This window comes from Salvia hispanica, chromosome 1, assembly GCF_029641045.1.
Source record: "Salvia hispanica isolate PSC_SH4W2 chromosome 1, Shi_PSC_v1, whole genome shotgun sequence".
Lineage (NCBI taxonomy): Eukaryota > Viridiplantae > Streptophyta > Magnoliopsida > Lamiales > Lamiaceae > Salvia > Salvia hispanica.
Window position 1 is genome coordinate 40,312,650 of NC_142692.1, and position 24,053 is coordinate 40,336,702.

At 38.1% G+C, this 24,053-nt stretch overlaps 2 protein-coding genes across 2 annotated transcripts; both read left to right on the forward strand.

The window, feature by feature from the left end:
- Window positions 1-8,752: 8,752 nt before the first annotated feature.
- LOC148933791 (uncharacterized) lies at window positions 8,753-15,987 on the forward strand. The gene is made up of 2 exons (XM_089063143.1): window positions 8,753-9,290; window positions 15,807-15,987. The coding sequence occupies exons 1-2, from the start codon at window positions 8,753-8,755 to the stop codon at window positions 15,809-15,811; spliced, it is 543 nt and encodes a 180-aa protein (XP_088919269.1). The 3' UTR covers window positions 15,812-15,987.
- Window positions 15,988-18,731: 2,744 nt separating this feature from the next.
- On the forward strand, window positions 18,732-21,905 carry LOC148933792 (putative late blight resistance protein homolog R1B-16). Its single transcript, XM_089063142.1, has 2 exons — window positions 18,732-21,329; window positions 21,604-21,905. The coding sequence occupies exons 1-2, from the start codon at window positions 18,775-18,777 to the stop codon at window positions 21,674-21,676; spliced, it is 2,628 nt and encodes an 875-aa protein (XP_088919268.1). The 5' UTR covers window positions 18,732-18,774; the 3' UTR covers window positions 21,677-21,905.
- Window positions 21,906-24,053: the final 2,148 nt, after the last annotated feature.

Sequence of the window (24,053 nt, forward strand, 5' to 3'; positions counted from 1 at the left end):
AGAATATTAGAGAAAATTTCCATAAATACTAGCCACCCAATTCTTGTGATTTTCGACCCGCTTGGCTTTTGAAGAAGGAATTCTATTTTTTCCGGATTTAATTTAATTCTTGGGATATTTATCCAAATTAAATCCAAGACCCAATTATTCCTTATTTTAAAAAGAGGAAAAATCGCCCCCCCCCCCCCCTCTTGTTCCTTGGTGATTTTCGAAAATCACCTATTGTGGGAAGGAAATAATTATTTTATTTTAGTTAACCCCTTATTTGATTTCCTTCCATACCTAGAATTTAAATATTCTACCAAATCTTTCCATACCTCAAGAGATCTTGCCTTACCTTATTTTAGTTAATATTCAAAATATATTCCTTACGGGAGAACCCCAAAATACACGCCTACTACTCATTATACTTGGAGGACTTTATTTTATTTTGCTCCGTGATATTTTATTCTACTCCGTAAAATATACCAAAACAAAATCTTGGCTATTGAAGAGCCATATATTTCGAAATTTACATGCTTGATACCCTAGTCTATTTTTGTTAATTCTTCTTCCCTACTTCACAATATTATTTATTTAATTGTGGAGAATGAGATCTTACCAAATATTCTATTTATTTACCTAAAGATTTTATTGAGCTCTATAAATAAGGAGCCAAAAACCTAACCCTAGCCCCATAATTTTCACCCCCTTCCCCATAGTACACGCCCCCTCCCTCTTTTCCCTCTCTCCCAATTTTCTTCTACTTCACTCCGTTAATCCTCCATCCTTTGAGAAGAAATAGAGTTTGAGCCTCAAGATTTTTGAAGAACCAAGTCTTTACTCCGTTTCTACAGTTCATTTTTCTTGAAAAGGTATTCTTATATTGATTTTCTTCTTTCTACTCGATTCCTCTTCTTTCTAACTGATTAATCGGTATTCTTGAACCCTCATGCATCTTGTTTGAGTGAAAGTGGGATAAAAGGGATATGTCAATATGTATACATGTGGTGTGTGGGTGTGCGTGCGTGTGTGCGTGCGTGCGTATGTGTGCGTGTCGTGTGTGTGTGTGTTGTGTTTGTGTGGAGTGAGTTTGATGGCTAAATACTCTTGTATGACACATGTTGATATTAGATTTAGAGTTGACATGCGAATGAAAGTCATATGATGAACATAATCTTTGTTTGGTAATTATAAGATAAATCGATGGGAAAAGGGAAAGTGTAGAGACATGCATGGATTAGGAAGTTTGTGTTGATGTGATATGTGCCTATGTGATTAAAAAAGTGAAACCTCAGTTGCGAAGCCGGATAACAAAGGAAAGAACATACTTGAAACCTAAGCAGTCGAAGTGGGCTTTACTCTTAAACTCTTTTATGTGCAAATATATGAATGTGGAGAAATAAGGGTGGTTTAACTGTTATGCCATGCCTATGTCTGTTTTGTTGTGATATTGTGCGTCTGATGCCCAGTTTGAGAGTTCGCTCCATTGGGCTATAGGGCTATGGATATGTTTAACGAATTCGGGTCTGAGTATGGGCCGCAAACCCTACCAGGCTGTGTACACGAGGGGATCGGGAGCCGTCCTTGCTAGTCCGGTCTCGTGGGCGAAAAGTGTGGCCACACTTTCGTCGCACCATGGAATGATTGTGATTGTTGAATTGTTGAGGAAAAATGGGGAGTTATTTTGACTGGCCAGTCTATTGAAAAATATATTTTGTGACACTCGTGATAATTCTCATATAACTGCTTAAAACTCGAGTTCACTTGGTAAGGGTGGCATAACTTATAAAATGTTTTGGCAACGAGCTCCCTGAGTATTTCAAAATACTCAGCCCTGCATGTGTTTTTCTTATATGCAGGTTGAACGATGACGAGCGGTGGCGGGTGTTGAGCATGATAATTAATTAAGATGGTTGTTATGAACTTCAAGCGTAGTTGTGTCTTCATACATAGCTATTCTTTCTCTTGGTCGCTTTTCCGATGAGTTTTTGATACACTTATGTTTATTTGGAATATTTTGCACTCTCCTTTCGGTTTAGAGGCCTTAGACTATCTTGTGGTTTTTATCTCGGAAACTATGTCGCACTCTTGAGATTTCTTGATCGTAATTTATGATACCTTCCTTTTTCTTATTTAAGCTTCTAGGTTGAGTTGTTGTTTTAAATGCTCTGATAGTTCTTTCTATTCTTTTGGTCAACACTCTTTAAATGAAACCCTAGCCTTTGTTCATTTCTTCGTGTCCGTTTGGTAGCAGTTGCCGCATTTATTGTAACCTAGGAAGGCGGGCTCTTACAGCATGGCCTCAGCAGAAAGGATCGTGGAGGTCTGGAGGAGCAATCTGAAAATGGCAACTACGATCTCAAACTTCTCATCCTAAAAGATGACTGAGCCGTGATCGATCGCACTTCCAAAAGGTAATTAACCATTTCTTTAGCTTGAAGATTTTGAATGCTAATTAAGTTGTATGCACTCTGATTTTAATAGCACATTCATGCATGTACTTTTCAAATCGGATATTAATTCCATAACATGAAGTTTTAAATAAAGAGTTTAATCATTATTAATTTGTAGTTTCATACTCATTTTGGGCTTGTATCAAATTAGTTGAGTCATTTCTCTTTTTCTCTTACATGATCAAGAGGATAATATATACGGTATATGATAATTTTTTAATAATTATTAGTGTCAAAAGAAAGCATAACTAGCCGTTGCATATTTATTGTGAGATAGTTCCTAGATCACATTCATATATGCGTGGTTCCTATGTAGTGTAGAGTTCCAATTACATTTAATGGTGTAGTAAAGAGCTTCAAATTACCCTATAAATACTAGGGTGATTTGCTCATCAAAACACACAAGAAATATTCACATCAAAGAGTTTTCTATCTTCTTCTACTTCCAATATGTCTTACCAATCTACCTATACCTCTCTCGGTTACCATTTTTAAGATGGTATCAGAGCAGGAAATGAAAAAAAAACCTCAAATGGAGGTCAGCCAAATACACACTCTCGAGCTATTGATCGAGACAATCTCAAATCTAATTGATTTATACAAAGCCAACACAAATAAAAACCAAAATTCCTACCAGCTGAAGAACTCTAATCCTCTTCCGCTACAGCCACTCTCTGCAACTCATTCACACCCAAAAATGATGCAGCGGCTCACCTACAAGAAACGCCACAGCTATGCAGCGGCTCTCCTACAAGAAGCCAATTCTGTTAAATCAGCAGACTCCAACTCGGCTCCCGGCGAAGAAAGCAGCGACAGTGTTGAATCTGGAGACGCAACTGAAAAAGCTCCCGGGATAAAGCTTGAGATTGAACCAGCGGTGAAGAAGAAAAGCAGCGGCGAATCTGCCACTGCTCTGAATCTACCACTGCTCTGAATCTGCCACTCCAATGCTCCGAAGAAGACGTACACGGCGTCGGCGTCAGCGGCGGCTGCTCCACCCTTCACAGACAGAAGCATCGGCGGCGGAAGAAGCAACACTAGTCGGCCGCAGCATCCGTCACAGGCTGAAGCAGCGTCGGCGGCGGATGAAGCAATGACAGAGGAAGCTTTTGTGGGAATGGCTATGGTTGAAGGATCTGTTGTGCAGTTTTCTAAAAACCCCCACACACACTTTGCAGAACCCCCCACCCCCCCCGTCAACTTATACACCCTTCCGGATCCGACCCCACCCCAAACATTTCTCACAAAACCCCCCAGACAATTCTGAAGCTATCAAAGCCACCCCAGAAAATTCAAAAGTTGCCTAACCCACCCCAATTTTCTGAAATATTATACAAAAATCCCACATGTGTCCAAAATACCGAAGTAACACCCCCAAGCCTCAACATTTTTGAAAATAAACCCCAATTTTTTGAATTTCAGCCCTCAATTACCTATGCAAACACTTTCCAAGCCCTCGTTCGTATACTCATCTTCCTCGGCCATAGGACTTAAAGACCGACACTGATTTTTGATTGTGGGGCAACCGATACCATGTCCTTTGACACATCGGACTTTCTCGATATTTCCCATTCCACAAAACAATTTGTCCAAACCGCCAATGGGGATTTAGCACAAGTACAGGGGGCGGGGACTATCACTATTTCACCAACCCTTCACCTCTCAAACTGCTTTTATGTTCCTTCATTGTCCCATAAACTTTTGTCTGTGAGTCATGTCACTAAGGACCTCAATTGCAAATTGCTATTGCAGTCTCGTTTTTGCATGTTACAGGATATCAAGACAAGGACGATAGTTGGGCGCGGGACTGAACGACATGGCTTGTACTACGTGGATGAGATAGCCCAACAGAGTACTGCGATGCTAACTCACGGACTTACTGATAGACAAATTTGGCTATTGCATCGCAGGTTAGGGCACCCATGTATATGTTATCTTCGCCTTCTCTTTCCTGAGTTAGTTTCTTCTAGGCATGTTTTGAGTTGTGAAACTTGTGTTTTGGCAAAGAGCCATAGACATTCTTTCAAATTAAACAACATTAAAGAAAAATCTCCTTTTTCTTTTGATCATTTCGATGCGTGGGGTCCTGCCCCGGTTACTGTAGGACAAGGGTTTCGATATTTTTTGTTATTTATAGATGATTTTTCTCGAACGACTTGGATTTATTTTTTGAAAAACAAATCAGAAGTTTTTGAGAAATTTACTGAGTTCTATCGTCTTGTTCAAACCCAGTATAACTCCAAAATTCAAGTCCTTAGATCTAATAATGGGAGGGAATACGTGAATTCTAAGATGAAATCTTTCTTCAGGTCTTGTCCACCAAACTTCGTGTGCATATACAACAGAACAAAATGGGATAGATGAGCGAAAAATCGATATATCCTAGAAATTACTCCTGCCCTTCTCATTGAATCTAACATTCCAAAATCCTTTTGGCCGGAAGCCATCGCAATTGCTGTCTATCTCCTTAATCGTGGGAATCCTAAACTTCAAAACCCCCCTAGAGGTCTTCTCTTCCCAACACTCGATTCCCTCATCCCTCAACCTTGAGCCCAAAGTTTTCGGTTGCACTGTCTTTGTCCACATATCCAAGCATGATCGTGATAAATTCTCACCATGTGCCGTTAAATGTGTCTTCTTGGGTTGTGGAAAAAATCAGAAAGGATTTAGGTGCTATGACCCATCAACAGATCGCATGTACGTTGCTATGAATTGTGACTTTGTTGAGAGTGAGAGAGGGGGAGAGTGAGACAGAAAGCCCTAATAGCGACACACTAAATTGGCTACCTCTGTGGGGAGAAACCATTTAGGGGGAGGATATTCAAGGGGGAGACAACCAAAATAGCCCACCAAATCAAAATCCTGTCATAGAAAACGGTCCAACAGAGGAAGTTAGCAGTACCACAGGGCAGTCAAATCCCCAAGGACAGGACATGTCAATTCAGGGCATCACCGAGCTATTTGACCAGTTTTTGAATCCTGAGGTAAATGCTTCTGATCCCAATATTGGTACCCTACTTGAAACCACTAACAGTGACAGGGAAAACAAAAGTGATACGGATGAGCCGCCTACAGAACAAGATACAGGGCACGACAGATTGCCCCACAGAATTACAAGGGGCATTCCTCCATTCCTCCTCGAAGATATTCGCCAGACTGGAAAGGACGGAAATCTAGATACTCTGTTGCAAATCTTACCATGGACACCTTACCGAAATGGCTAGGGTATTTGAAGCTGCACTTTATGAAGAAGAAGAAATTCCGAAGTCATTCGAGGAGGCAATGAAACACAAGCATTGAAGGGAAGCCATGAAAAAAGAGATCGATGCCTTGATAAAAAATGAGACATGGGAGAAGTGTACTCTACCCCCGAGAAAGAAACCAGTAGGATGTCGTTGGATTTTCACCATAAAGAGATGTGCTGATGGTTCAATCGAGAGATACAAGGCAAGATTGGTTTCTAAGGGATATACCCTAGTGTATGGAGTAGACTACGATAAGACTTTCTCCCCTGTGGCCAAACTGGATACGGTAAGAGCTCTTCTTTCTGTAGCTGCATGTGAGGAATGACCATTATACCAGTTTGATGTTACAAATGCCTTTCTGCATGGAGAACTTGAGAAAAATAAGGAAGTCTATATGGAAGTCCCGCCATGTTTTTATAAAGAATTTGGAAAGGACATGTGTGCATACTGAGAAAGACCTTGTATGGGTTAAAGCAATCCCCCAGAGTGTGGTTTGGAAGATTTTGCCAGGCTATGTTAGATCACACACTTTTCCTAAAGGAGAGGAACGGAAAAAGGACATGTTTGATCATTTATGTTGACGACATGATCATAACAGGAGACGATGTCGAAGAAATCCAGATGCTGAAGGAGAATCTTTTCAAGGAGTTTGAAATGAAGGACTTGGGAGCTTTGAAATACTTCCTAAGAATTGAAGTGTTGAGATCCCAACACGGAATATTTCTAAGGCAAAAGAAGTATGTACTCGACATGCTAGTTGAAACAGGCCTACTGGACTGCAAGCCTCCTGAAACCCCAATGGTACCCAACCATGGGTTGAAGATTGTGGATGGAGCTAATCCTACTGATCGTGAAAGGTATCAACGATTAGTAGGAAAACTTATCTATCTTGCTCATCCTCGGCCCGATATCTCATATGCAGTTGGAGTTGTGAGTCAATTCATACATCAGCCTCAGGAAGATCATATGAATGCTGTCATAAGAATTGTGAGGTATTTAAAAGTAACAAACAGTTATGGGATATTCTTAGAGAAGAAGGAAGATTTGGAGATTGATAGGTACACGGATACCGATTGGGCAAGCAATCCCATCGATAGAAAATCCACAGGAGGGTACTTCACCTTTGTTGGAGGTAACTTAGTCACTTGGAAGAGCAAGAAGCAGAAAGTTGTAGCCCTATCATGTGCGGAAGCTGAATTTCGAGGGATTAGAAATGGCCTGGTGGAGATACTTTGGCTTAGAAGATTGTTAACAGAAATTGGTTTTCCACCTACACGGAAAAGCCAACTTTTTTGTGACAACAAAGCGGCAATCAACATTTCTGAGAATCCCGTACAGCATGACAGAACGAAATATGTCGAAGTTGATTGTCACTTCATCAAAGAAAAATTCGAAAGCGGCAAAATCGAATTTCTATTCGTTCGATCTGAGGAACAACTCGTAGACATATTAACCAAGGCATTGTGTCCGAAAGTCTTCAAAGAATTTCTTGGCAAGTTGAGTATCGGAGATACCGTTGCTCAACTTGAGGGGGAGTGTCAAAAGAAAACATAACTAGCCGTTGCATATTTATTGTGAGATAGTTCCTAGATCACATTCATATATGTGTGGTTCCTATGTAGTGTAGAGTTCCAATTACATTTAATGGTGTACCAAAGAGCTTCAAATTACCCTATAAATACTAGGGTGATTTGCTCATCAAAACACACAAGAAATATTAACATCAAAGAGTTCTCTATCTTCTTCTACTTCCAATATGTTTTACCAATCTACCTATACCTCTCCCGATTACCATCTTTAAGAATTAGCAGTATTAATTTATAGTTTCATCGCAAACCTTAAATATACACTATGATTTCCAAAAATAGGAGCGAGAAATTAATATCGAGTTTATTAGTTTACTCTATCAACAATGATGTATATGGTGCAAGTATGCAAACTCTATTGGCAAATAAAAAAATGCACATTTTTTTGAGAATTTTTTTCTTCAAAACATGCTTTTAACTTAATTCAATTTGGAGGATTTTATATTCTTCGACTGGTCTCTTGTTTCCCGCCTAACCTTTTACAGCAATACGAAAATATAACAATTACTACTCGTAGTAGTTTAGTTCATTTTATTTTTAGTAAATTTTTCTTTCTAAATAGGTGAGGAATTAAGATTCATTATTCCTGTACGTTTTTATCATTATGCCTGTACGTTTGATCGACATTGTGCACACAATTATACAAAAACTTTTGCTGTGCCAGTGATGGGATATATGGAGATGAATTGTGATGCACACGCAACTTTGATTCTGATTCGATGCGTAGATTAATGTATTTCTAAATACTTAGATTATAACAGATTTCGGATGAAAAGAAATTGTACCAATAAGTTTTTATATTAATAGAGAAATTATAGATTTTTGTCGGAATCAAGAAATTCAGGCTTCATATGAAAGACTTGGAAAATCTAGGGTCATGTTATTAAAATTATAAATCAACATTGAACATTTTAATATTCGAATTACCCAACTGGCACTGGAGTACGTATTGAAATGTGAATGAAGCTCATATGAAAGTAACAAAAACAATCAATTAATACTATAAATTTCACATACTTCAGAAAAGAAAGGGTGATGAAAGAGACGTTGATATTAAAATTCAAATACATATTTTTGAGATATGAGCAAAATGAAGAACAGCATAGCACTAGCATGTGACTTTTACATATCATAATTGATTCCCCTAATAAAATAATGCAAATCTTGGAAAGATACAAGGCTTAGTACACCATCTTAATAAAATTATATCCAACTACACAATACTATATTACTATCAAATAACAGTAACAATTTGAATTGATGAACAAGTTAGCTACATCTGAGTTGCATCTTACAACAATTTGAGTTGTCATATGAGTTGCCAACTACACATTATATTTATCATACAACAATTTTATATTATTTGCTCAAGTCAACTATGAGCAGTTGAGTTGTTTTAGATTCAATCACATCTTGTTTTTGTGCGATTACATTTTTCAACAAAGCTTTGCTTCCTTTGTTTTCCTAGCAAGAAGAAATCTGAAAAATGGCTTACAATCTTCAACCACTCATCACCATTCTGGAAGGAATTCTTGATCCTGATCAATCACGATGGATTGTTGATGAAAACAACCCTCAACTCCATTCCCTATACAACAAAGCTACTTCTCATCAAAAGCTCCTTGATAGTAAATCTTCATTCACGATGCTAGACACCCAAATCAGAGAAGTAGTACATGAAGCTGAAGACATCCTTGAATCCCACATGGTTGATCACATGCTCTCTGGATCTAACTGCGTGAGGTTCACTTTGTCCACACCAGATCTACAACATGTAACACGACAACTTGATTCTGTTATGAAGCAAGCGGAGAAGCTCATGGAGATGGATGATAAGAAACATGATTCTGCTGTGGATCAAGTGAAGAAGCCCATGGAAATGGAGGATAAGAAGAAGCTTCAAGAACTTGATTCATCCAATGTTGTGGTGGGAATTGATGAAGATCTGATGCAGCTCAAGGATCGGCTGACTGGGGTGCGGAAGAAGCTGGAGATCGTCCCCATCGTCGGTATGGGTAGAGTAGGTAAAACCACTCTTACTCAAAAGCTTTACGAAGATCCTTTGATTGTTGATCACTTTGCATATCGTGCTTGGGCCACTATCTCACAAGATTACAATATGCGGCAAATTCTCAAAAGCCTTCTTCGTTGCATAATTGGAAAGGAATGTGATCAAAGTAATAATGAGTTAAAAGATATGTTGTATAAGAGCCTGTTCGGTAGAAAATACTTGATCGTATTAGATGATATATGGAGCACAAAATTCTGGGATGAGATCAGGATGTACTTCCCGGACATCAACAATGGGAGTCGCATTGTGATCACCACTAGGGAATCCGATGTGGCGAACTATGCTGACTCTTCGAGATCGCAGTATCAAGTGCAACTGCTTAGCGATTCTGAAAGTTGGAATCTGCTTCACCAACTTGTGTTTGGAGAAGAGGAGTGCTGATAGGTCCTTGACCTATCGAGCCTGAGCACCACGATTTGAACGAACAAATAGAGAAAAAGATAAACCCTAGTTGAGGTGCTAGGGGTGGCGTTCACGCCGAGAACGGGAATGAAAATAACGTTTAGTTTATTTCTCAATTAATGAAAATACGATAGAATTCTATTATATAGAATTCTAAACCCTAACATATGTCTTGCTAATCAAGAAACATAATTAAAATTAAAGATTACAAAAGATATGCAAAATATCTAAAGATAAATACTAAAATAAGAGATATGCTAAAATCAAGAAAGGAATATTGAGGATGATCTTTGGCAAGATTTTCTAGATCGAGGACCCTATCAACTCTCCCGCCGTTGAAAATCACCTTGCCCTCAAGGTGGAAGGCAAAATAAGAACAACCAAACTCGTATCCTGCCTTTGTAGATTCAATGTAGCAGGAGACAGAGTAGATCTTTCTTTCCTTCAAAATGGTCCACATTAGTATCTTCAAGACAGCCAATAACAGACACCCTTTCCAAAGCATTTCTCCCAATTAGATCACACGTAGGATGTAGATTAAATGAGTTCCAATGGTTGATGACCTCTCTCTGGTTCTCAAAGGATTCTCTCACCATTTGAACTCTTGACAAATCAGTTGCCGGACCTTGCATTAATCTGCGATTTCTACCCAAGAACTCTTCTGAACTATCTTCTGTCAACTCCAAGAAACTAGTAGAATAAAAAACAATATGATTACCAAGAAGCCTTAGACAAGTGATAACCTTTATGTTCTCTACACGTTCAAGAGTGGTGGCCAAATCAACAGCCATTCTCATCTCCGTTCCTACTTTATCATCCACGCTCTTCAACGAGTAATCATCTTCATCCTCTACATTTCCGGGTTCTAGATCTTGAGTGATGGAGCCTTGTTTCTTCTCTATATGCCCCTTGAAAGAGGGGCGAGACCATTTCTTCTGAGGCCTAACCGGCAGCTTGCTGATCTGCTGCGCGGGGATTCGCATTCCTGCATGGAAATGGTGCTGAATAGCCGGTGGGTTGTCATAGAATCTATGACGGGCTGGGGCGCTGCAGAAACGGTGGTCAGAGGAGTTGCGGTTGAAGGGCCAGCTGGCGTACTCACTGAAAATCCTTGCTCGAGGTAATATTGAATCATTAACAACCTCCTCCAGAGTTAATTCCTGTGCCAAGCTATGACAGATTATCACTAAGAAATTGGATGACGCAGGATTATGACTATCATTAGGCTCATAAGCTCCCGGATCAAATATAAGAACGATGTTGTTTGCACCAAATTGAAGGGATGCACGGCTCCATTCGGCATCTCCACAAAAGAACGCCTTCATAGCATCACTATAAGATAGTGTAGGAGTTACTCCATCTGCATAAATTCTGACATCACTTCCATGGGTGACAACGTCGCTAGGAGCAGTCACAAGGAATGAATCTGTTACAAGTGTCGATGCAACAGAAAGAACAACTACATCATCGGGAACGCTCGGTGGTATAGTGCGAGCATCACCATATCGATCAAGAAGGCCTGCTGCATCTCCGAAATCACCTTGTATATCTCCTGACAAAACACGCAATTTACCATTAATCACATTGCAATTTTGGGGTTGCAACTCAGTATTGATGCCCAAAAATTCCAATACAGAGTATGACTCCGATCTATCTGTGCAAATGAATGAATTGAGCTCATTCAACTCCTTAATTTCAAAAGATCCAGTTGGTTGTTCAGATTCAAATGGAACAAGGGCAGCCACATCCTCTGTCAACGTAGCTGCAGATTCCTCGAAAATCATAGAAGCAGCTAGTCCATTAGACACAGCCACCTCCATAGAATTCTCACGGCTCTCCGAGTTCTCAACAGGAGTGGTGCCACAAAGAAGCTTAGTGCACATCGGAAGCACGAGTGCATCCTCTAAATTTCCATCCAAAGCATGGCTATCATCGGATACCACCTCTTCAGTCGATGTGGGCTTAACGACGCCCAACACTTCATTGGGAATGGCAGCACACAACAAACTGCCACCTAATCGCTCTTCGTCGTCTACTTCCGGAGCAAAATGGTAACGAACTGCGACCAAAAAATCCTCCCAACCCTTGTCGGGATTATTATCCGTCCCGTAAGACATCCATTTTGATGCCGGGTGATCAAACAAGTATTGTATAAGATAGAGGCGATCGTCAAGCGGTGTGTAGTGGTAGTTATAGTATTCTTGGATCTTACGGATCCAATCGAGGGCATTCTCTCCGTCGAAACGTAGTGGTTCAAGGCAGAGGCGTGGTAGGGCTGGGAGCTTGATACCCAGCGGTGCCTGGGTGATCGACGGTGGAAACGACCAAAACTGCGGAGGCGTCGCAACTGGCTGGCTGCTGGTCCGGCGGTCTTGTATGCCACGGTGGATGTGGAGGTGAGCGCCCGTCACAACTGTCTGGAGCCTCCTCGGTCGGTGTATGCTGTCCGAACTTGGCTAGAAATTCGCCGTGATCAGCGACTAGACGCCGCAAGTCCATGAGCATCTCATGGATTTGTTGTGATTCCATAGTTTGTAGAGAGTCGGTGGTGATGAAGGTTAATTGGAGAATGACGTAAGATTATGAGGATTTTGGCGTGAGTTTTTTTTTTTTTTTTTTTTGAGAATTTGAAAGTTGATAGTTATGGAGGAAGAGTAAACAATGGAAGCACCAATTGATAGGTCCTTGACCTATCGAGCCTGAGCACCACGATTTGAACGAACAAATAGAGAAAAAGATAAACCCTAGTTGAGGTGCTAGGGGTGGCGTTCACGCCGAGAACGGGAATGAGAATAACGTTTAGTTTATTTCTCAATGAATGAAAATACGATAGAATTCTATTATATAGAATTCTAAACCCTAACATATGTCTTGCTAATCAAGAAACATAATTAAAATTAAAGATTACAAAAGATATGCAAAATATCTAAAGATAAATAACTAAAATAAGAGATATGCTAAAATCAAGAAAAGAATATTGAGGATGATCTTTCGCAAGATTTTCTAGATCGAGGACCCTATCAAGTGCCCTCTTGTTTTACAAGAGATTGGTCGAAAGATCGCCAAGGATTGCAGTGGGCTTCCTCTAGCCCTCAGTGTTATTGGAGGCCTGCTATCTAAGATCGAGAGATCAAAAGATGTTTGGGAGAAACTTGGGAACAATGTAACATCAGCAATTGGTGAATCGAATGAACAATGCTATAGTATATTGTCTTTAAGTTATAAGAACTTGCCGAATCACTTGAAACCATGTTTCTTATACATGGGAGCTTTCCCTGAAGACTACGAGATTATAGGCTCCAACCTCGTATATATGTGGATTGCAGAAGGATTTTTGAAATCAAATGGGGAAAGAAGTTTGGAGTAAGAGGTTGAGGATCGGCTAAATCTCTAGTCGACAGAAATCTACTTTTGGTTAAAGATTACAAGAATATAAAACCAAAGACATATAGCATGCATGACATGTTGTGGGATATATGCATCAAGAAATCTGGTGAAGACATGTTTCTGAATGGTCCCAACAAGTTCACATTCTCTAATCCACGCCGCATGCGTTTTCACATATCCGACGAATTGGAAGATGATAGTGATTCAACAAAGTCAATTTCACTAACTCGATCTCTCATATCCAGTGATCACTATCGGAGTCATAAATTTCTATTGGGTGCATTTTTGGTGACAAGATTGCTAAGGGCGCTGGACTTAATGGATATACAGTTCTCAGATTTGAATTTGTCTATCTACGCTTCTTAGGTGTCAGCTGCGTTTCAAATATACCGAGAGGAATATCCAGATTGTGGAATTTGCAAACCTTGATGGCTCCTTATTCCATGTTTGATGAGCCAGCTGAGCTATGGAAGCTCTCTGAGTTAAGATATCTCTAGGTGGACAGAATTGAGTTGTTAAAAGATGAGGAGATGGACTATAGTGTCCTGAAGAAGCTGCAAAGTATTGTTTCAGTGAAACTACCTGAAGAGGAGGCAACAAGTTGGGATGGTTTCTCAAAAGCATTCCAAATATCAAAATATTGTCAATTGATGACAGCATGCGAACTACATCCACGGCGATTGATCTTAGCCATCTTCACAAGCTCGAAATATTAAAATGCAATTGTATCAGAACTATATCTGTAACATCCCGGATTTTAGAACCCTAATTTTTGAGCCCTAGAATTAATTTGTTGATGACGTGGCATCGAGAATGCTTTTATTTCATGAGTTGATATGGTCGATTTGAGTTAGGGTTTGTGTTGAAAGTTTGAAAAGTCAAACCTATTTAATTTGATGATGTGGCATGTGATAAATTAGGTTATGAGATTATGTGGCAATTATTTGTTTAAGGGTGAGTGAGAATATTAGAGAAAATTTCCGTAATTACTTGTCACCTTAATTCTTGAGATTTTCGAACCCTAGACCCCCTTTGAAGAGAAATTCCATTTCTTTCGGAATTAATTTAATCCTTGGGATATTTATCCAAATTAAATCCAAGACCCAATTATTTCCTTTTAAAGAGAGAGAAAAATCGGCCCCTTTGTTTTTAATAGTGATTTTCGAAAATCACTATGTTGGGAAGGAAATGGTATTTTGCCTATTTTATTTATTCCTTGTTTGATTTCCTTCCATACCTAGAATTTAATTATTCTACCAAATCTTTCCATACTTCAAGAGATCTTGCCTTGCCTTATTTTAGTTAATATTCCAAAAATCCATGCCTTATTTAAAAAGGCTAGAAATCGCCCCTTACCTTGTTGCATGGAGAATTTTCCTTATTTTTATTTTGCTCCATGATATTTTATTCTATATGGAAAAATACCAAAACAAAATCATGGCTAGTTGGAGAGCCTCATTTTCGAAAATTTTAGGGATTTGCCCTAGGATCTATTTTTGTTAATTCTTCTTCCCTACTTCACAATATTATTTTATTTTATTTTAATTAATTGGGAGAATGAGATCTTACCAAATATTTTATTCTAATTACCTAAAGATCTTGTTGAGCACTATAAATAAGAGAAACATCAACCCTAGCCCCCATAATTTTCGGCCCCCACCCTCCCACACACTCTCTCAATTTTTCTTCTACATTACTCCATTAATCCTTCATCCTTTGAGAAGAAATTGAAGTTTAATCCAAGAACTCTGAAGAATCAAGGCTAATACTTGTTTTCTACCGATTGTTTTTCGCTAAAAAGGTATTTTTGTTTAAGAGTTATGTTTGTTCTTCTTCTACCTCTTCTTTTTCTTCTTCTAACCGATTAATCGGTCTTCTTGAACCCTCATACATCTTGGTTGAGTGAAAGAGGGATAAAAAGGGATGTGGGGACATGTGTATGTGTGTGTGTGTGGCGTGTGTGCGTGTGCCGTGTGTGTGTGTGTTGATGTGTTGTGTAGTGTGTGTTTGATGGTTAAGTCTTCGTGTGCGATAAACATGATCTTGATTAATTAGTAGTGATAAGATAAATCGTTGGGAAGAGGGAAAAGTAATGAGACATGCATGAGTAAGAGTAGTATTGAACCTAATTTGCGATATGTGCCTATGTGATTAAAAGGTGAAACTTTGGTAGCGAAGCCGGATAACGGAAAAGCGAATCTACTTGAAAACTAAGCAGTCGAGGTGGGCTTTACTCTAAAAACTCTCTTTTATTTTATCAAAATGTTGTTCGGGGTTATAAGGGTGGTTTAACTGTTATGCCATGCCTATGTTTGTTTAAATGTGATTGTTGGATATGCTTATACGAATTCGGGTCTGAGTATGGGCCGCAAGCCCTACCAGGCTGTGTACACAATGGGATCGAGAGCCGTCCTTGCTAGTCGGCCGGTCTCGTGGGCGAAAAGTGTGGCCACACTTTCGTCGCACTATGGAATGATTGTTAATTGATGAGAAAATGGGAGGTTATTTTGACTAGCCAGTCTATGAAAATATATTTTGTGATACTCGTGATATTCCTTTTATAACTGCTTAAAACTCGAGTTCACTTGGTAAGGGTGGCATAACTTATGAAATGTTTTGGCAACGAGCTCACTGAGTATTTCAAAATACTCAGCCCTGCATGTGTTTTCCTTATGTGCAGGTTGAATGACGACGAGTGGTGGCGGGTGTTGAGCAGATTAATGAATTAAAAAGGATATGTTGAACTTCAAGCGTAGTTGTGTCTTCATACATAGCTATACTTTCTCTTGGTCGTTTTCCGCTAAATTTTTGATACACTCTAGAATTTCTTTTTGGAATATTTGCATCTTGCCTTCGGTTTGAAGCCTTAGTCTTTCCTTGTGATTTTGACTTGGAGATGATGTCGTACTCTCGAGATTTTTGATCGTGATTTATGATACTTTTCTTTCCTCTAATCCTCTAGGTTAAGTTGTTGCATTTAATACTCTGATATCTCTTTCAATTTTTTTGGTCAATACTCTTTAAATGAAACCCTAGTCTATATTTACTTCTTTAGAGTTGGTTTTGGGTAGCAGCCGCCGCATTTATTGTACCCTAGGAGGGCGGGCTGTTACAATATCCTCTCTGGATGGTTTCGGTTTTCTTCTCAGAGTTATATTTCCTTGTAATATCATAAAACTAATTCTGGTTGAATGTGAAATGAGTTTGGGAGCGTGGAGGACTCTGTGTGCACTATATAAGCTGGAAGTGCTCTCGATGACTTCCTGCAGTTTTAAAAGCGCGGAGGAGACATGTGACATGTGATGAAGAGTGGGAGTTAGCAGATGGAGATGTGTTCCCCTCACTGCACTTTCTATATATTGACAATTTGAGGATTGTGCGTTGGATAGCTATGAGACCAATTTCCCTATACTCCGCCACCTCTATATATATAACTGCTGGAATTTAGAGGAAATCCCAAGTGGCATTGGAGAAATCCCAACACTCAAATTAATTGAGTTAGAATATTGCAGCAAATCCACCGTGGCTTCAGCAGAGAGGATTGTGGAGGAGCAATCTGAAAATGGAAACGACCATCTCAAACTTAGCATCATAAAGTGGGCAGAGCTCTCAAGGTAATTAACCATTTCTTTCACTTGAAGGTTTTGAATGCTAAGTTGTATTTTGATCGCACATTCATGCATACACTTTTCAAATCGGAGATTAATTCCATAAAAATGAATATTCAAGTTTTAAATATGGATTTTAATAGTTATTAGTAATTTCTAGTTTCATACTAGTATGTCATAAAATTATCTTTAGTTCCAAAAAATGTATTATCCTATTGTTTTATTGATTGATGTTCAAATTTGAATTAGCTTCCCAGTTTAGGAGCGAGAAATTAATTTTATCGAGTTTATTGATTTATGGAATATTTACTATATTAACAATGATGTGATGGTGCAAACTCTATTGTCAAATAAAAAAGTACACATGTTTTTTGAGATATTTTTTCTTCAAAACATACTTTGAACTTAGTAATACGAAAATATAACAAGTACAGTAGTAAATTAGTTCATTTTATTTCTGTAATTTTTTCTTTCTAAGTGAGTCTCATTCTCAACTAAACATATTTTATTCATTTATTCTTTCTATCGCTCTCTTAATTTAACAATTTCACATTAAAATTTGTGTCATTTCCGAATTTTCTATTTTCATGAGACGGATGAAGAATTATTTATTGCAATATTAAACAATAACATATGGAGCATTATTATATTCCCTCTGTCCTATGTCACTCGCACTTTTAGGTCGTAAATTTAGGATTGATTTTTTAGTTTAATTAAATTAATACTATTTTAAATGTAATGAGGGATCATTTAATAGGGGAATACTCCTAATTCTCACTTAGAATAGAAATAATGTAAGTAGTTTAGAATGAAACAAAACATAAAAGTGCACATAGCACGGGATAAAGGGACTATATCGTTTTAGTTGATGTCTGATAATGTCTCTTAAATAAGTTATCAAACTATATGCTATATCATTGTCAAAACCTTGATTGATTGTAAAATCATATCAAACCAGAGTTTTGTTGCAAAATTAGAACGAATCCATTTATCAATATCTACATGCATTAGATTTTAAAGTTGATAAGCAAAATTTGAATTTAGTGAAAACTTAGAAATTTACAGGCAGATTATCCTAAAAAAATGATATTTTGAATTTTTATTATAAATTGATAGTAGTATCATTTAAGTTTTAAAATTGAAAACCTCGCCTATTATGTTTATCTCTCCTGCCTTGTTTTGATTAAGGGGTTAAAGTTTTGTGATGTTACCTATTTCACTATTTGGGATTGTATTATGGTTTAATCGATTGTGTTTGCCCTATGCCCCTATAAATATGTTACCCATTAATATGCTGATAATATGTAGTGTTAATGCTAATCTTAATGCTGATGTTAATATTATGCGGTGTTAATTTGTTTCGCTAACACTAATGTCAATAATCTGTGATATTAATGCCATATTGATGCTATTTCTAATGTTAATGCTAATTCTCTGCAAATGTAAATGCTAATGTTGGTGTGATGTTAATGCCCTGTTAATGCTAATGCGTTGATAATGTTAATGTTAATGCTAATGCTAATGCTAATGTTGATGTTAATAATCTCTGATGTTAATGCTGAAGTTAATAATCTTTGATGTTATTGATAGTTCTACAAATAATCTTGTGATGTTCCTGATTAAAACTATTTTCCATGCTCTGTTAAAACTGATTTTAATGCTCTGCAGTGATGATGCCAATGCCCTGTTAATCCTAATATTAATGCTCATGCTAATAATCTGTGATGTTGATGTATTGCATCATGCAGTGATAACGGTGATGGTGATGGTGATTATGATTATGATTATGATTATGATTATGATTATGGCCCCAACAAAGAGCAAAAATATCGATGTCAATAACAGACTTACTTGCATATGAATACTCAGTCATTACTAAGTCAAGTTAAAGTCAATAGAAAAGTGAGGAGACAGAATAATTTGAGCAGGGTCCACAATGAGCTGGCTGTCACTAATGCCATTTGGAGATCAACTTATCTATCTGCTATTGCGATTTACAACGAGCTTCCCTTCCCTTTGTTTTCTGAAATCTTAAAAAAAATGGCTTATAATCTTCAACCACTCATCACCATTCTTGAAGGGATCCTTGATCCTGACCAATCACGATGGATTGCTGATGAAAACAACACTCAACTCCAATCCCTTCTCCATAAAGCTACTTCTCTTCAGCACCTCCTTAATCGTAAATCTTCAGTCACCAATCTACACAGCAAAATCAGAGAAGTAGCACATCAAGCTGAAGACATCCTTGAATCCCACATGGTTCATCAAAAACTCTCCGGATCAAATTGCGTCATGTTCACTTCATCCACACCAGATCTACAACAAGTAACACGAGAACTTGATTCTGTTGTGGAGCAAGCAGAGAAGCTCGTGGAGATGCAGGATACGAAGATGCTTCGAAAACTTGATTCTGCTGAGGAACAATTGAAGCTCGTGGAAGATAAGAAGATGCTCGTGGTGGGAATAGATGGAGATCTGAGGCAGCTCAAGGATCGGCTGACCCGTATGGAGAAGAAGCGGGAGATCGTCCCCATAGTTGGTATGGGTGGAGTAGGTAAAACCACTCTCTCTCGAAAGCTTTATGAAGATCAATTGATTGTTGATCACTATGCATATCGTGCTTGGACCACTGTCTCACAAGATTACAATATGCCACAAATTCTCAAAAGCCTTCTTCGTTGCATAACTGGAAACGAATGTGAACAACATACTGATGAGTTAAAAGATATGTTGTATAAGAGCTTGTATGGTAGAAAGTATTTGATTGTATTAGATGATATATGGAGCACTAAATTCTGGGATGAGATGAGGATGTACTTCCCAGATAACAACAATGGGAGTCGCATTGTGATCACCACTAGGGAATCTGATGTGGCTAACTATGCTGACTCTTCAAGTCCGCAACATCAGATGCGGTTGCTTAGCGAGTCTGAAAGTTGGGATTTGCTACACCAACTTGTGTTTGGAGAAGAGGAGTGCCCTCTTGTTTTACAAGAGACTGGTCGAAAGATCTCCAAGGGTTGCGGTGGGCTTCCTCTAGCCATAAGTGTGATTGGAGGGCTGCTATCTAAGATGGAAAGATCACAAGACGGTTGGAGGAAAATTGGGGACAGTGTGATAGCAGCAATATCTGGATCAGATGAGCGATGCTATAGTATCTTGTCTTTAAGTTATAACCACTTGTCGAATTACTTGAAACCATGTTTCTTATACATGGGAGCTTTCCCTGAAGACTTTGAGATTAAAGGCTCCAAGCTCGTACGTTTGTGGGTCGCGGAAGGATTTGTAAAATCAAATGGGGAAAGAAGTTTGGAGGAAGAGGCTGAGGATTGGCTAAAGTCTTTAATAGATAGAAATCTATTTCTAGTGAGAAAGTACAAAAGGAATGGAAAACCGAAGAGTTACAGCGTGCATGATATGGTGAGGGATATATGCATCAGGAAATCTGCTGAAGAAATGTTTCTGAATGGTCCCAACAAGCTCACATTCTCTAATCCACACCGCATGAGTTTTCACACATCAGACGAATTGGAATATATTAATGCTTCAACGGAGTCAATGTCACTAACTCGATCTGTTATATGCATTGGTTTTTGGAGGGCTGAGTTTCCATCTGGTGCATTATGCGCGGCAAGATTGCTAAGGGTGTTGGACTTAATGGATATGCGTTTCGATAGTTTCCCAACTGAAATATTTGAATTTGTCAACCTACGCTTCTTATGTGGTAATTGCATGAGAAGAATACCGAGAGGAATATCAAGATTGTGGAATTTGCAAACCTTGATGGGTTATTGGATGTTTGATGAGCCAGCTGAGCTATGGAAGCTCTCTGAGTTAAGATATCTTAATGCGCATGGAATTGAGTTGTTAAAAGATGAGGAAATGAACTCTAATGTCTTGAAGAAGCTGCAAAGGATTTCAATGCATCAAAATCTAGAGGATCCAACAACTTGGGATGGTTTCCTCAAAAGCATTCCAAATATAAAAAGGTTGTCAATTAATGAATGCTCCCCAACTACATCCACGGCAATTGATCTTAGCCATCTTCACAAGCTCAAAAGCTTAAGATGCAGTTATATGAGAACTATTTCCTCTCCAGACGGTTTCGGTTGTCGTTTCAGAGTAATATTTCCTCATAATATTAGAAAACTAGAACTGTCTACATGTGAATTAAATTCAGGAGCGTGGGGGACTCTGTTTGCGCTGCATAAGCTAGAAGTGCTCAGAATAAAAAACTGCAGTTTTAAAAGCGATGAGGAGACATGTGATGAAGAGTGGGAGTTAGCAGATGAAGATGTATTCTGTTCATTGCAGTTTCTGTATCTTGAAAGTTTGAATCTTGTGAATTGGAGAGCCGATGAGACCAATTTCCCTAGACTCCGCCACCTCTGTTTAAATATGTGCAAGCTTCTAGAGGAAATCCCAAGCAGCATTGGAGAAATCCCAACACTCCAATTAATTGAGGTAGAATATTGCACCGAGTCCGCAGTAGACTCAGCAGAAAGGATCAAGGAGGAGCAATCTGAAAATGGAAACGACGATCTGAAACTTCGCATCGTAAAATCACAGAGCCGTAATCACACTTCCAAAAGGTAACTAACCATTTCTTTAACTTGATGATTTAGAATGCTAAGTTGTATGCACTCTGATTTTAATGGTATATTAATTTTATATAACGTAAATACACGTGTTTTGGGTAGGGTTAAAATGTATCCAATTTTTATATCAAAACTAAGGTCAGAGTTTGATAATGCTCTGATAAAACTGATGATAATGCTCAGTAGTAATGGTATTAATCCCCGGTTAATGCTAATATTAATGCTGATGCTAATAATATGTGAATGTTGTGATAATGTATTGTATTAGGCACCAAAGAAGAGGGCGAGGACTTATGATGAATAATCAGATGGCCTCATGGTCCCATCGATCAATGAGCTAAGGAGCAAACATTTCCATGACAAACATACCCTTGGCAATTTGGCATCATTTGAGTAATACACTGATTTGAGTGTTGGAGTGTATAATGCCTCAATGATGCAGCTGTAACAATAGCATCACCCCTATGCAAGTGCTCAAAATATTGTAAAAACAACTAGACAATGTTAGTGCTAAAAATATTATTTCAAAGTTAGCATTAGTAATATTATACTATATACTAGCATTTACAACGTGAAATATTGTAATTATCCTGAAAGATGAAAAAAATTGCAGGATAACCGTGAGAATAAGCAAATGTAAGTAAGTTATTTTGCTGCGTCGGGAACAAAATACTACTCTGTATAAGGCTCCCTTACTACTACTGATGTTTGTTGCAAGTTTATGGAGTTAGTCTGAGTCTCATCTGCGTTTTCTTCCCCACTAACTGGCATCTCCTTCATTATGCCTTCATATTGGATTGGGATTTCGAACTCTAGAGATCGGATCGGATGCTCAATCAACTCAATTCAAAATTAGCCCCTTGGATTCTTTATCCATAGGAATAGGATAGTTTGTGTCTAAATTACTGCCTACATCAATGTATCATTGTCATAATCAATCACTTTGATATCTTCTTATATGTCCTTAAAATTGGATATTGTCATGTGGTATTCTTTGCTGCATAGTAACTTGCAAGTCAGAAGAAATGCTGAAATTGCATCTCAGAAGAAAAAGTGTAATTATGCTCAAATATGCCAGCGATGGTCTTGGTGACTGGTGAGACTGATTGAATGAGGCACTTGTCTCGGGTTGAATGCACAGTTTTGATGTTCTATTTTTCTCGGAGTTGAAGAATTAAAGGCATTGTTGTTTTAGGGGCGAAAGCTTCGGCATAAGATGCACATGATAATGAACACAGTCAAATCACAAATCACACTAATTTTATTCCAAATCTATTTATATGAGTTTAATTGTTGTGAATTTTATGGTGCGCATGTATCTTTGATTATTTGGATGAAAACAGACTTCCTTGCATATTATGAATATAACAACTATGCAATTGTTACTCATATAGTAGTATAAGTCAAGTTGAAGTCAATAACAATCATGTGAACGAAGCTCATCAAAGTAACAAAAGCAATCAGTATATACTATGGTAAATAATTTCACATACTTAAAAAAAAAGGGTGATGAAAGAGGCGTTGTTATTACAACAATTCAAATCAATATCTTTGAGATATGAGCACTAATAGCACATGTTACTGTTAGCATTGGTATATTGAAAAACATATTTTGAGCATGTTGCACGAATAGAATTGCTTATATACAATAAATTCTACAATCCATTTTTAACTAAAGACGAGAAGAAGTAATTTTATCGCATTGGTGTTTGCTTGTGCACTTATAAGATGTTTCTCAAACATTTAAATGTATAAGAAGCAAACAAGTCTTATTCTTCTGCATAGTAGACTGGTCGTGAACGATGTTCACAGAAGGTGACACAGTCGGTCCTTTGTAGAAGAGAAATAGAACTTCACAACCTATAGGCTTTGGCTTCTTATCGTGAAAGATTGGAGTGTCAGTCCGCATGTTTCCTTACCTTCGGAAATAAACGACACTGGTGTGGTATAGCATTGAAGGATCTAACAGTTGAGATAAGTCTTTCTTGCTATTTACTTAAAGACGAGGTCTCGGTGATTGTTATTTCTTAATCATTGTTGATGTAACATTGAGCATACGATATTGATTATTCACTACTTTGATTTATCAAATGGTGCGGATTTTTCGCAATCCAGGAATCCTGATATCTTGGGTAGTGGTTATCAATGTCTAGAGGTGCTAGTATTGTTATTGCAATGAATCGTGTGCTGGGAGAGTCCAGTTTGATAATATCCTCAAGAGGAGTTCGAAAAAGGTTTTATTATTCAGAAACCCGGCCGGTTGGAATTTATTGCAAAATAATAAATAAAGATTTTGAACTAGACAACTTTTGAAAAAAAGGTACTAATTAATCAAAGTCAAATAGCAGACTTAAATTAATTAATGGATATTTATATCTTAAAAACGGGAAATAATAAATTAAAGAGTTAAAGCCCGAATTACTCGTAATTTGGGATTGGACGGGCAGTCAATATTATTATAATAATAATAATATTTTGTTTGGGCTTGTTTTAAATTGGGGCTCAATTTAATTAGTAAAAGACCAACAGGTTTGGGCCAAGTCCAACCTCCATGGATTCCTGATCTGGCCCAACGTAACTCTATTAAAAGGAGACTAAATAGAAGACTAATTAATTTGGATTTTAATTATTAAAAATTCGTGCCCCCCTCTTCAAGGGAGTGGACGAAATTTTCAGTTTCATGGAACTGAAGTTCAGTCTTCTTTCTAGTCGAGTCCT